Below are 14,331 nucleotides of genomic sequence, written 5' to 3' on the forward strand. Positions count from 1 at the left end.
CACGGGCCGATATCTCATCCCTGCTGCTGCCGCTGCACACCTCCACGATGTTGATGATGCAGCAAAAGCGCTGCGATCAAGGTTAATGAAAGTCAAAGTTATCCCACAGCGACAAGGTTCACGCTGAAGACATAATCAGTGGAACCTCCTGCATAACCGCGGTGGTCTTCCTGTCGGATGTCATCACCTTTACAGATGGTGCACCAGATGCTCGGTGGCTGTAGTCAGCACCGGGACTCGGGTTTATCATAATTTTACTCTCCCCCCAATGGAACCATTCACCCTGGTTGTTGAATACATTTTTATATACAAGGCAAAACAATCGAAGCACAGCTATCTGCCCATTTAGTCCTTGGACAAATTGTATTATATATAAAGGTTAATTACAATATTTTAAACCTAGACCCTATATTCCAAATGACAAACACATACAAAACGTGTTTATTGATTGAGGCAAAATTACTGTTTTTGTCAATGGAGTCTGGTGGCTTTGAAAAGAGCAATAAAACAGCTATTACTTTCTAAACACAAAAAAAGTTTAATCTCTAAAGGAATCATTTCCAAAGTGTTGTCTTACAGTTTCAATTTGGTGAAATTCCCCTTTACAGGAATAGGGAGACATTAAAGGAAGTATGTGTACTCATTTTCTAGTCAAGAATAAGCTATGTAGATCAATACTACTCTGATGTCACTGTTAAAAGAGTTAGCATTACAGTGTTAGACTCACAAGGGTCAAGTCAAAACATTTACCAACCATGCAACTGGAACATTGACAGTTCGGTCAGAGATTTGTGTGTTTTATACTACTGTAGTAGCAGCTAATGTAGCTTTAAGCAGGAATCAGGGTAAAATGAATGTTACATAACGTTGCTTTAAAATGCTATATATCTTGCTGATTTGTGTACTTACATCATCTCCAATATGTCCAACAAAGTTCGAACCAGAGAATTCAAAGTAACATTCAGTTAGCATGTCGCTTTCCCCTCGACCAGACATGAACATATCTGACTGAGTAACATACTTTGATCATTCATTGGCAATTTTGATTGTTTAGCAATGAAGACTACAACTCCCATGATCCCAGGCTACCAAGTTTTGTTATTCAGTATTGAATGTGAGACCCGTAGTGGTAGAAACTGCATAATAAAACATAATAATAAAACATCTGACTTTTGTTTGTAGTGGATTTACCTTTTGCTTAAGAAGTTAAACATTTCTTCCTCCTCTGACCAAATGGCAGGTTTTTACATACCAGCTTTCTTTCTGAACTTCAGAGCTGTAAATCAATTGTGCTGCCCTTTAATTAAGAGTCCTTGATTAACATTACTCTAGCAGACAGATACTTTGCAGGTCTGCTATTGTGAGTTGTTGCCTGGGTGGTAAACTCACTACACAGCACGCACCAACAGGACCGCACCTGAGCTCACCTCGTGTCAGACTTCAGCACCATCCTGTTAGCGATCATGGCAGAGGGGGCAGGAGACGTCAGCGGACACTGTAATTACATTCTGGATGGAGCGCGTGGAGGCCGCCGCGCTCATCCGTCTTGGATACTGACGCTTCAGAAGATGAGAGTCAGAGAGAGAGAGAGAGGCAGCATCCAGAGGCTTGTCTCCGCCTCGTCAGTCCCGCTGACACCTGGAACCGCTCAATCTCCTTACCTGGTGGAGGACGAGAGTGTCAGGAAGAGACGTTCGGACGGAGAGCATGACAGGAACGGATGAAAGGAGTGGGGATGATATGCAGAGAGGGAGTGTGAGTGACAGACCGAAGCTGCTGAAGTTGTTTACAATAACTCTTATGCTTTACATAAACATACACACACGCATATATTATACTATCAGACTCATGGTGTCCCTTCTCAAATAATCCCCCTTGGAAACACTTTATCCAAAGTTTGTGTAACTTTTTTTGGCTCCCTTATCGGAGTTTAGGCCCAAATCCGGCCACAAGAAGCCTATTGGTCGTCAGATTATCTCTCAGCAGAACAAGCGCTCCTGCGAAAAATGCAAATGGGAGAGGACTACATTTAGATTCATTGCGAGCAGAGACGGCGGGCGACACTCTCCTCCTAAAAGACGTCTTCTGTTTTTCCAGGCAGGTCTATTTTTCGCACAAAAGAGTGGGAAAAAAAAAGCGCTCACCTGCAGCTGAGCGACGGAGCAGCAGACTTTATTTCTCTATTCATTATTCATTACTCATACGAGCTCTATTTTTGAAGCTGCACACCCAGCTATATCCCCGCCAAAGATACTTTCTGCTCGAGCTTATGTGCCGCCATGTGTGAGGAAAATGAGAAGCGAGCCTCCTGTGCAGGAAGAGGAAGCAGACGGGATTTCTTTTTCTTTCTTTCTGCCGAGCACGAATCTGTTCGAATCTTTGACTGCTTGCACACAGAAATGTACTCTGGTCTTGGACTGAAGCACACTTTTATGAAGGATTGCAAAAGTTTAGGCAGAAATACCAGCATACATTTTTGGAGGTATGTCGAGGTAACATTTTTCTCCCCTTTCCCCGAATCTCTGCAACTTCTGCAAACACACAGATTTCCGCAATTGAGACCAAAAGTTTGTCGTCTCTCTGAAGCCTCCTCCCCCCGCTCGGGAGGGAATCATGCCGATTTTCATCTGCAGCGCTCTGCATATGCCAGCCTGACTGTCCTGGTTTCAATGTAAGAGCAAAAAATAAAGTCTCTCTCAGGGTAATATCATGTCTTTATCATGCCAACACTTAGTACAACCTCTGTCAGATAGAGTGTAAACCTTGCTCCTACTCAGGATCAGAAAGATCTTTCAAGGAGATCAGCTGATACTTATCATGACATTCCCCCTGAATTTAACTTTTGTTGTGATTCATGAGCTTTAGAAAAAACCTTTGCCGCTAGGATGAATTGTAACAATGACAGTGAAACCATAGAGAGTAATCTTATGCTTTTGCACAGCTGGATTGTGTTTTCAGGTTGTCATTCTTGTGAGGGAGATTATCTCAAGAACGCCTTCAAGGAATTTCTTTAAATTTGTCTCTAACATCCACTTGAACTCAAAGATGGACTGATTAGATTTTGGTGTTTGAAGGTCAAAGGTCAAGGTCACAAATGACATTGTGGCTCAACAATCACTCAACAATTCAAATGATACATACAGCAAATCTTTACACATAAAATGGTACGTCAGTGTGACGTCATAATGTTATGTGAACAATGCTCTGGCCATTACTCAGCCCCAATAGCTCAGGGACAGAGACTTGACTGGTACACAGAGGCAGCAATTCTATTTATATCGGTCCAATTTTTTTCATATTCTGGTGCGTAAATGACGAGTATGTACAAAAGCCATGAAACGTGCTGCAGTGGCTGCAATGTAATCCATTGGGGCAAATGCACCCATCAAAGAACACCCACCAAAAAGGGCTTGATTTTGCCACTGTTTTACCACTGTTGCGCAGAAATGTCTGACAACATTTTGGAAAGGATTCCTACAGAGATGGAAGCTTAGTGGTAAAGAGTAAACTCTTTTTTGTTTGACCTTAAACAGCTGTTGTATACTGCTTTGGGTTTCCCAGGTCGTCCAAAACTGATGCTTGTGTTGTGACTTGGGTTGGTTGGTCTGGCCACCAGCGGGTTGGGACCCAGACTCAACAATCATCTAACTTACAAATTGGACCTTTAAAGCCCTTTTAATGAACGTCATTTGACAGGCACGTTTACCCTAAAGGATAAGGTCCGAGCCATTTTAAACCATTTCAAAGCTTTCGACTCAGGTGATTAAAGGCTTGCTTCATCGAGATAATACCAGCCTATACCTGAGCGGGACTCAAGTGTCTCAAAAATGCCAAAAATCGAGACAAAGAAAGAGTCAAATAGGTCGTTTTTTGGACTAAAACTAACAAAATAAAAGAGAGTAAGATGAGGTCCTTGCTGGTTTTCAGAAACAGATGAAACCAAAACCCAGATTGCCACCTTCCCCCGTGTGTTTCACGTTGCACCTGTTGTTGTTATCACACCATAGAAAGCCACCTCCCACACTAACACTCATATGTTCACGTATACGAGCACACATACAGTATGGTCTACGAGGCGTAGGGACATTAGCTGCATGACTGTCCCCCATGTCTGTGTGTGTGTGTATGTGTGTGTGTGCGTGTGTGTGAGTGCGTTGGGTGTGTGTCACTACTGGCTGTCAACGTTCTTGTTTTTCCACCTTTTTTCTCCTCTGAAGATTTCTGAAATAAATAACCGTTTTTTGATCTTTTCTTCACTCTTGTACACACTGTGCTTTTTGTCAGCTGTTCTGTGCTGTACGTTTTTTGTTTTTTTTTTACTTCTTTTCATTGTCTGTCAGTGTGTAGACAGACAAGAGGAGCAGACAGAACAGTGCAGGTAGACAGATGATGAACTGGTAGCTGATTGAGTGAGATCATACAAAAAAAGAAAAGAAAAGAAAAGAAAAAAGGGTCAACTTCTTACCACTAACCCAGGCAGCCTGGAGAAGAGGTCAGAGCTCACCACGGATGCAGCAGCAACCTCACTCTGCGTTTTCTCCTCCTTTCTGCAGCGATGACCTTCCTCCAGACTCCTCGTCTTTGGGGGAGGAAGGGAAGGGAGGAGAGGGGGAGCTGCAGAGTGAGGTCGAGTCACAACCACAGCCACAACCACAACCACAGCCCCAGCAACAGCAGCAAGAGGCTCAGCCACAGACTCAACCGCCACAGCCACAGTCGGAGCCCCGACCACAGACACCTGAAACCAAACCTCAGCCCGAGCCTGATCCGGAACCCCAGTCTGCACCGGAGCCCGAGCCTCAGCCCGAGCCTCAACCTGAACCCAAACCCGAACACGTACCCGTGCCCGAGCCCGTGCCCGAGCCTCAGCCCCAAGTCGAGGCTCCGATTGAGGAACCAGCAGCGGACGCCCCTAAACCCCCTTCGCCTTGCAGAGAGGAGCAGACAGTGGTGGAGCAAGAGAAGGAAAAGCCGGAAGAAGTCGTTGAGGCAAAGGGAAAGCAAGAGGGAGGAGGAGAGGAGGCACAGTGGGCCGAGCGGCTTGAGGCCGAGGCAGCACAGGAAGAAGAGGAGGAGGAGGAAGGGGGAGGAGCAAAAGGAGGTGGGGCGGGGAGGAGAGCCAGCCTGCACCACACGGCCTCGCCCTTGAGGGTGCGAAGCAACGGGGCCGGCTCGCACTCCACCACCTCCGACTATGAGCTCTCGCTTGACCTCAAAAATAAGCAGGTAGGGTTGTGTTGGGGTCGGGGGAGGGGGAGGCTTGTGTGTACTGTACGTCTTGTGGTCTGACATGTTTGTGCTGTTCCGTCTGAGGAGGAGGACTTTGTTTTCTTTTTTTTTTTCTCTAAAGAGATTTTTTATTTCCTGTTTGTCCGTCGTATTGATCCCTAACGGCGCTTCTAAACTTTTTTCCGAAACTGTGTCAACTAATGATGAGCTTCCTTTTCTTCATCGTCATTGAACCGTCATTGTCATCGCCATGTCGTCATTTCATCCACATCGTCACATGGTTTTGTCTGTCACCGAATCTGGATTGTAAAAGTTGTTTTCTAAGAGTGCTTTTTTTAAAAACATTTTTATCTGCAAGTATTTCACTGTTGTGTTGTAATCCGATGCAAGCAGAGCAACTTGTGTGGAAATTAATCTTTTTTTGGCAAGGACGCACACGCTCACGCACACACATCAGGGTAAAATAAAGAAAATGTGCAAACAAGTTGAGTTTGTATTGCATGAATTAATTTGTCTTTTTCTCTGCTGCTTTACGAGATGCTCTCGATGATGAAAAGCCCCCCGTTTCCTCTGAGGAGAAGCATGTGACTGTTATCTGTTCTTATCTTTTTACAGCCAGCTAAACCAATTTTGTCCGAAACTGATGTGTCTCTGAACTGTGACTGTATTTTAAACATGCGTTTTCATGTTCTCATGTCTGTGCTCTTTATCACGCTGTTCATCAGGGGCTTGGAAGTCATTACATAATCATCTCCATTTCAAGAGCCATCAAACATTCGCCATCCGTTTTTCATTGTCATGCATCCAATCACCATCCTCCAGTCCATGGATCTTCGACCAGGTAAGGCAGCACAGTTTGTGTCTAACGTGTGGAGCTCCTGATTGGTTTTCTGCGGCTGCAGTTTAGAAACGGTTGTCCCATATGATATCCTCTTTGGCTCTGAAGGGGAGCTTTCTGATGTTTGAAGAAATAACCCTAATGATGTCACGCTGATGTCATCCGGGTTATCTCCACCTAGGATTGAGACCTAAAATGTGTACCATACAGTTTGTACTACTAGCTGGAGGTGTAGGGTTTGAAAGAAGAGAGTGTTTGGAAAGAGAATAGGGTCTAATGAAAGTTGCTTTGTGGGAAATGTAGGATCTAGTGGTTTTGGAGCTTGATCCATGCAAGGGACTACAATTCTGGATATCTAACTTTTCCTGATTGCAGCTTTTCAATTGTAAGGATTTTATGGGTGTCACCAGTTTCATGTTATGACATCTACAGTATGTATCATGTTGCGGAGATGTCTACTGAAGTTAGCGTGCTAACTAGCTAGCCTTAGGCCACTCTGTCCAAATCGCTACCAGTGTAAACACCAACTCTACCTCGTTGCTCAGAACTCTTAGTCTAGACAGCTAGATGCACGGCCAACCAAGCTAACTAGCTAACGGCAGCTACAGCTAGCGTTACATATTGGACGTTTAAGTTCACTTTAAACTGACTCCACAAACACACATAAAACAACAAGTACTCCTTACAGCATCTGGCATCGATGGTATTGATTTGTTAATCATTAAATCCAGAATCATTAGATTCAGATCCATGAGAGATACAGATTGTGGATTTGCCGCATTTTTGTCTTTTTATACCCTGATGGACTGTTGATCGGACAAAACAAGTCACTTGTAGATGTCACTTATACAATTTAGGAAAATATTCATTTGTTGCAGACCTTAATATAACAAGTACAAATCATGCATGCTTTTACAATGTATAAAGGTCAATTGGTTTCTTATGAGGCACAAAAGGTTGCTGAGTTCCCTCCCTTAAGTCTTGACTTCCATAACTGTCCCTGTAAGCGTGGTGCGTCACACTTGGCCACACTTAATCAATAACCAAGAACAATCGGTTACAAAAGTCGCCCTGGTGTTAAGTGTTTCTCGGTCTCAGGGCATCGTCCGTTGAGTGTGAGGAAAATCTATTCAGAGGTGACACTGTCAGAGTCATTTGTCTCATGCCAATATTTGTTTAAATTCTGTGAACAAGAAGAGAAAATAAAAAACTACAAGATAAGCTACTGAAGCATTATGGTGGGTGTTTACCAAAATCCATTTTCCGAGCGATTGGCCAAATCTATTTGAGTTTGAGCGTTGTTTCACTCTCTGTCGGCTCCATTTTCACTCCGTTTTGACTTCATGTCCTCACTCATCACTTCCATATTTAAAATTAAAGCTTCTTTTAACTTCAATTTCTAACCTGTGTCTCCCTCACATCTGTAGTCTTACTCTTTAAATCTCACTCCTCTCCCACTATCTCCCTGTCAACAATGCTGGAGATACGTGATCAGCTAGATTGATCTTCTGTCTGTGCAGTTGCGCTTGCAGGGGCTTGATGCGTCTACAGATCAATGTCAGGGTAATTGGATCGGGGTGATACCTTTATTGCTCTGGAAAAACCTTGTGATGAATTATTTGAGAGCTAACCTGCTTTAAATTGAGCGTTCATCCTCCGGTTCAATTTTTTAAAGCAAATCTTTCACATTTTGCTTTATTGTAAAAAGCTGGTAAATTAGCATTTGATTCCTGTTTCATTGGCAATATTTTGTGGCTTTTTATATATAGAAACACACATTCATTCATTTAAGTATACAATTTGTGTTTTACAGAAGTAAGATGACAACGTTTTGTGGAAATCCGTTTATTAGTTTTTGTGTAATCCCTCCTTGTGCCCTCCATCCAACCAACAACCAACCAACCGACCGACCGACCGACCGACCGACCCATCCATCCATCCATCCATCCATCCATCCACAACCAACCAACCAACCAACCAACCTATAGCTTATTTTAAAATAGATGAAAGTCCTTAACTTCATTTGAAAAATGTAATTTTCAGAGCCAGTTTCCAAAATATTAATTGACTAGTATGGGTCTTGAGAAAATCATAAACACATTTCCAAAATTCATACTACCATTTATCAATGTAGTTCCTTTTTTGGTAGGTGGACATTTAGTAACATATCCTTATAGAGAAGAGTTTGTTTAATCTCTGATTGGAGATATCCTTGCTGCTCCCATCACCATGAGGTGCCTGAATTACCTTTTTTTCATGTTTATATTTCATTGGTACACTGATACATCACTAGCACATGACTTTAGTTTGTAACATGAGTTGACCATGAGTACACAAACCCAATGCCACCAGTGTCACACAGGTTAGTCTCAATGTCACAATGTTATTTTAACAATTCTCTAATCGAAAGCCTTAGGAACACCACACTCCCCCCCTGTTGATATAGCTCTAACAAATTGACTCTATATTTGCTCATCAAATGGAGAGGTCTTGGAAAAGTAATTAATGCAAGTTCAGTCTTTGCTGAAGTGATCGGTGATGAGACTTTACTTTAAACGACTCCTCCTGCTCTGTAATTGCTGCTAATTTCTGCTGGAGTAGATGTGGTTCCCATGAAAGGGCACTTCAAGGCATATCCATAAAATTAAACATTCAGCAATGAAAAGTTTCATTTGATGGCTTGTATTCAAACAAGGGCCAGGGTAACAGTTGAGAACTTCTTTTTCTGATTTACATCAAGATGTTCAATATGTTCAGTGGCTTGTCTTAAAACTGCTGATGCAAAAAGGCATGGATAAGCAAATGTGAGGGCAGTTATTCAATAGGTCGGTGCTGAGAACAGTGAAAATGTATCACCTCATAGTTTTTTGCCACTCTAATGAGATTCTAGGTTTTTGTTTGACTGAGAGGAGTCGATAAAGTCTTCCAAGTAGTTCCCTAATAACAAAGGATCTTTTGGCCATAGGAACCTTCGTAATCATGCCATTTTGTGTCATATAAATACATAAAAGACCCAACATGTCAATTACCAGTCCCTCCCAAATGACATATATCACCGTTCTTAAAACAACATGACTGTTTTACCCTACTGAGACGTTCGGCGTGTGCTCGCTGTTCGCTTAGGCTAAGGCACCAAGACTACTTAGTAGTTTTTGGGTATAACTAAGTTAAACCTAAGTTAATAAGTTGATTACCTCCTAATATGGACTTTGTCGCTCTTTAAAGTACATCGCCTGACTCCCTCCTTTATTGCTGATATAATTACCACGGCTACAAAAGGTCACCGCTAACCAAAAAAGGTCAATATGGGTTGTGATAGGCTTCTTTCACAGTCGACCTACATACCCGTCAGGATGGGCTAAAATCTGGGGAACATAGGACCCTAAGAACTAGTACAGTTACGAGACTGAAATTTCTATCTTTGGTATGACACCAACACATTTTCCACCATAACATTTTAGATTTCTGTTAAAAGGTTAATGAGTAAAACAGCATCTAAGTGAATTTACTTCTGACCATAATCCATTTCTTTAGAGTTGGTCCTTCAAGTGCCGAATTTGGGTTACATTAGCACCTTTCGTTAGCACTAGTGTGTAGCGACACTTGCATATGGGGCATGTTTGTATCCTTTTGTCTTTCCCTGTTCATTTGCCTCAAATGTAGAGTATCCAAACAACACTCCTGCCGTTTCCATTCCAACCTAAGCCTGTGGCAGCGCATCTCATCAAACCTTTCAAATATTCTGAATCATTATGCATCAAAACAACGATATTTTTGACAACACTGCTGGGAACATAAGAGCCCCTTGTCATGTGCTCATTATGTATCATATACATCTTGGGAACATAGGGCCCTGGAAAAGCACATACAGTATGTATAACTGTTAAACCAAGGATCATTGGAAGATGGGAATGACTCAAAATTGGTAACCGCTGCCCTTTTTTCAGTAACTGACTTTGGTCAAGGATGAATCAGCTTAACGGATCACCATCTTCTGATGACATCAAGTCTTTTATTGTCATCCTCATTTTGTAATGCAGTCAGCATTAGTTGTGTCCCAGTTTTGCTGTTATATAATCATCTCATTAATCATGCAGATGTTTCTGTGCTGTAAGACAGTGTGCATGAGCATGAAAGCTAATAATCACGGTTTTGCATTTTTGCCCCTTATTTCTGCAGCATGTGAGATCTGATAATCTGCTTTTTTTTCTCACGCATATCAGTCTTTTCCTGCTAGCGGGAGACTCCGATAGGGATAGATTTACAGCTAGAGTGATTTATAAAGTTAAGTGTAGTAGTTATAATAACAGAGGGCTTTATTTAAAGTCACATTTTTAAAGATGAGCATACATGCCTAACCAAGAGTGAAGAAAAACAACTCTGGTTTCAGTTTTGTGATATTTTTAGATAATTCAACCAGTTTTAAAAGGTTCAACTTAACACTAAGTCTACATTAGGTTTGGGGAAGTAATGAGCTTAAATGAGTATACAGACTACAAGTATCATATGAGTTTAAAGGTGTGATGAAGAAAAATCCTCATTGGGTAGCTGACCAAAGTTTATTCATTCAAGTTTATAAAAACTTTGTCTTACGTCTGTAAATTGTTTTCTTCCTCTTGTGATGAAAAATATCGATCTGAAGCTCACTTCTGATGCTATTTCTTAAATAGGTTTCAGATGACAAATATAGAAACTTCGATCAACCCACATTGATTTCAGGCTTAAAGTTACAACTTCCGGTAGTCCCCCCTTGCAGAGACGGACATGAAAACAGCCTGTCAACAAGATTTAGTTGGTTAAACACATACGGATAATGGTGTATGTGCTCATCCCTCATGTACATGTCCTATTTACTAGCTTTCATCCATCCTTTATAGAAGAATCCACCTTTTCCTCTCTGTATTATCCTGCATGTTCTACATTCACGTCGAACCACATACTGCATTGTCGTGCCTATTTGTGCTGATTCGTTTTCCACCTTTTTCCATCTCATTCAAATGGGAACGCGAGGTCAGCATGGTGCTGATCTGCCCGTCAAAATCGATTTAGAGACCCTGGTGGAACAGAGCAATGCCATCACCGTTCTCCCAACCGCCATAATCTCTCTCCATCAGCGCTTAGTGAAGTGATCAGAGGTAGAACTGACAGTCGGCTAATGGGGGGGATTTTCAGCAGTGCCACTCCAGCAGCTCCTTCTATATCTTACCTTCTCCTCAATAGCCCGAGCCGCTTGTTTTCTTGTTTCTTGTTTCTTCAGTGCTCTGCTCATCTATCTTTTAGCTGTACTATGTCCTCCTGTTTTTTTACGCATGTTAAGCTCTCTGTGCAGTTGTCGAGTCCCAACTAAGGATGTACCCGTATGAAGTTTTCATGCTCCGATTATTGTCGCCATAAATATCTTACACGATAATCATCCCTGAAATACCTCGAGCCAGTTCAGGCAGCCACACTGAAACGTCATTCACAACACATATCCAGTGCACCGTTTTAATCACAGTGGTGTATTTAAGCCTTCAGCTGGAAGCTACACCGCTGCGTGCTGCCGCTGCTGCTGTCAGCGTTTCACCACCTCCACCCCAGTATCCACCTGTAGGCTCTGAGTTTAGCTCTCCTCCTGGGAGGGTATGCGTCATCGCTGACATCAGAGCCTCGATGCCAAACATTAATGCCGTACATGTTCTACATTTACATAACATTCTATTCCACATGAGCTGGCTGGCTGATTTACAGTGAAATGACCACACCGTGATCACCTCTGATTTAAACAGTGAGAGACCTTTCTTGCAACTCAACTGACATCAATTACACGACAAACAAAAGCAGTTTCCGGTTTGTTTGAAAGCTCTCTACGTAACAATTTGGAGCAATTTGCATTAATCTGAGCGTATTTTAATATGGTGTGAAAAATGAGACTGTTTCCATCTCTTTCAATCGCAAAGCTGTTTAATGCTGCTGGACTGTGGATTTCTTTGTGATGGACTTTCCACAACAGTGCCTCATTTCGGTTAGTCTCTCTGCTTTGCTAACAGGAAGCAACATTAGCTAACATCAGTTTATATATGGATTGCGCTAACGTAAATTGAACAACACAGATGTTGCAAAGAGCCCCTTTAACAGTAAAAATCTTAAAGTCACATCTGCTTTGTACAAGAAGGACTGGGGAAATATGATCAAAATGTATAGTTTTGGTTCGTATTCTAGCAGCGGATTCTTTCTCTCCAAGTTCTCGTTTGTTAGTTGTTGATTTCAGTAAGTGTCTGAGCATCACCCATGTAAGGAATGTAATGAATCTTGGCACAGATTTGTAGGTGGAAATATGGAGTCTGTTATATTGTTGGGAGGGCCACGGTTTCTGATGCAGGGGCTTTCCAAGATTTAGCAGCTTAAGAGCCAGATCACTCCCTCAGGAGGAGGTGGAGACCAAACATGGAGCAAAAACAAAGTGAATATTGGATTTACATTCACCAGGTGGATCCCGAAAAATCTTTTGGTGCATTTTCCCGCTTGGCATAAATACTTAAAAGGCTTAAAGTTAGAACATGATAGCTATGGACAGTTACACTGGGCCGTTACAAGCCACTAGCATCCCTCACACATCCCCCTCACCACTGCGAACAAATACCACGGACAGAGATAAAACTAAAACTTGTCTGCAATCTGTTTTCTTTATGCATGGAAGTTGTGTACTCTCTCCCACCGATAAACTTGCCACGCCTGACTAGGTCCACTTGATAATGTCAGCATACATTTTACAAATAGAGGGGTTTAACTAAAGTATAACAGCACATCTCGGGTCTGCACACTGGCTAGACTGGCATCAAATCCTGTCTCTTTTTTCTTACTCTGTTCCTCTTCTCCATGATCCCTTTCCTCCGTAATCATGTCCCAGCTCGGCCTGGTGGCTGTAATTCCATCTGAATGGCAAAAGTGTATCAGATACACGCTCTGATAAAGAAAACAACGTGACCCAAATGCTTTATTCATCATCCCCGACCCGGCTTACGCAGAAGGCAAAACAAACAAGCTCGACTGCCACATTTAATCAAACGCAGCCTCGCTGACGGCCCTTTCTCACACTCAAGGGCACCTCTGCAGTGGAACTCTCTGCCAAATTTGTTTTGATGAGGGACACCTTTCCGAGTAATGAGGTCAATCATATTACCACTGCGTCTAAACCTAAACAAAGTCTATTTAGGAGCGCAGCCGTGGCGATAAGGCTAACCTTGTCATCGCACTGCAGTCACAGAACAACCCAGTTAAAGAGTGATGAGTATTCAGGCTGAGTTCAACCAGCCTGCAAGAGTAGTCGCCATCCGCAGATACAGTAGAGCTCCAAACCAGCGTCCTATTCAGCGACCACCTTAATATTCTCCGTACGTCTCACTTTGCTCGCAGAGGCTCTGCAGTGAAATGTAAATGGAGTAGATAAGATGGATTTTCAGTGTCATTCCACTTTTCTAAAGAGCTTTGTATGTGATTCCAATCCTCCAGTGACAACGGCAGAGGCTGCATCTTGTTGAACCAACCACTTATCACAAATTGCAAACCCTTGAGGCATTACGGCCTATCAGGAGACCATACAAGGTGGCTGGGTGACTTTGTCCAGAGCTAAAGCGAGAGGAGATTAGCGGCTAAAAGTCACATTTTGATCCTTCCTGGCCTCTGTGGCCATCGTTTGCTGCATTTGAATTTACAGGGGAGGCACACATAACCCTGATACAACAAAACACTGAGGGAGAGAACAGCAAAGGATTTCTATTTCCGAGAATTGAATGCCACGCTATTTTTAATGTGCGCGGTCTGTGAATTATATATAGAACATGTACATTTATTCATGTTTGTGAAATGTGACACTGCTCTTCTTTCAAAACTGAATCCTCCTCCGCTCTCGTGCCCTTGATAAAGTTAGAACAGAAAGAGAATTATATTCATTGATTTACTCTGAATGAAAGGGATTTCAGAGTGACTCGAGAAGATAAGAGCTCTTTCTGGGCACTTCCAAAGATACCCACACCCTGATTGTTCTGGGAAACTCAAAGAGGTCTCAGCTAGTGTTTGAGCTGCTGCCAGATGAGGATGGCTATATTACATCTCTATCTATTTCCCACAGTATTTGAGCAATTTTTCACAGGCAAGATTAATGGCTTGTTCAGTTTCAGACAATTTAAAGTTGCGTGGAGGGCCCCTCTATGGAATTCGCAGAGATTATGAGTTCTATTTGCTGAGGAAATGAACAGTTTGTCCAAATGCCATGAGTCAGCCTT

General features: G+C 42.5%; 1 protein-coding gene across 2 annotated transcripts in view; it reads left to right on the forward strand.

The window, feature by feature from the left end:
• The window catches only part of iqsec3a (IQ motif and Sec7 domain ArfGEF 3a), a 107,518-nt gene that overhangs the window by 48,170 nt on the left and 45,017 nt on the right, over positions 1 to 14,331 (forward strand). For both annotated transcript variants that reach the window (XM_030440735.1, XM_030440736.1), the window contains exon 3: positions 4,554 to 5,226. In XM_030440735.1, the coding sequence (XP_030296595.1) occupies positions 4,554 to 5,226 (673 nt within the window). The remainder of the gene's footprint in view (positions 1 to 4,553; positions 5,227 to 14,331) is intronic.

Source organism: Sparus aurata, chromosome 14 (genome assembly GCF_900880675.1).
Source record: "Sparus aurata chromosome 14, fSpaAur1.1, whole genome shotgun sequence".
Classification (NCBI taxonomy): domain Eukaryota; kingdom Metazoa; phylum Chordata; class Actinopteri; order Spariformes; family Sparidae; genus Sparus; species Sparus aurata.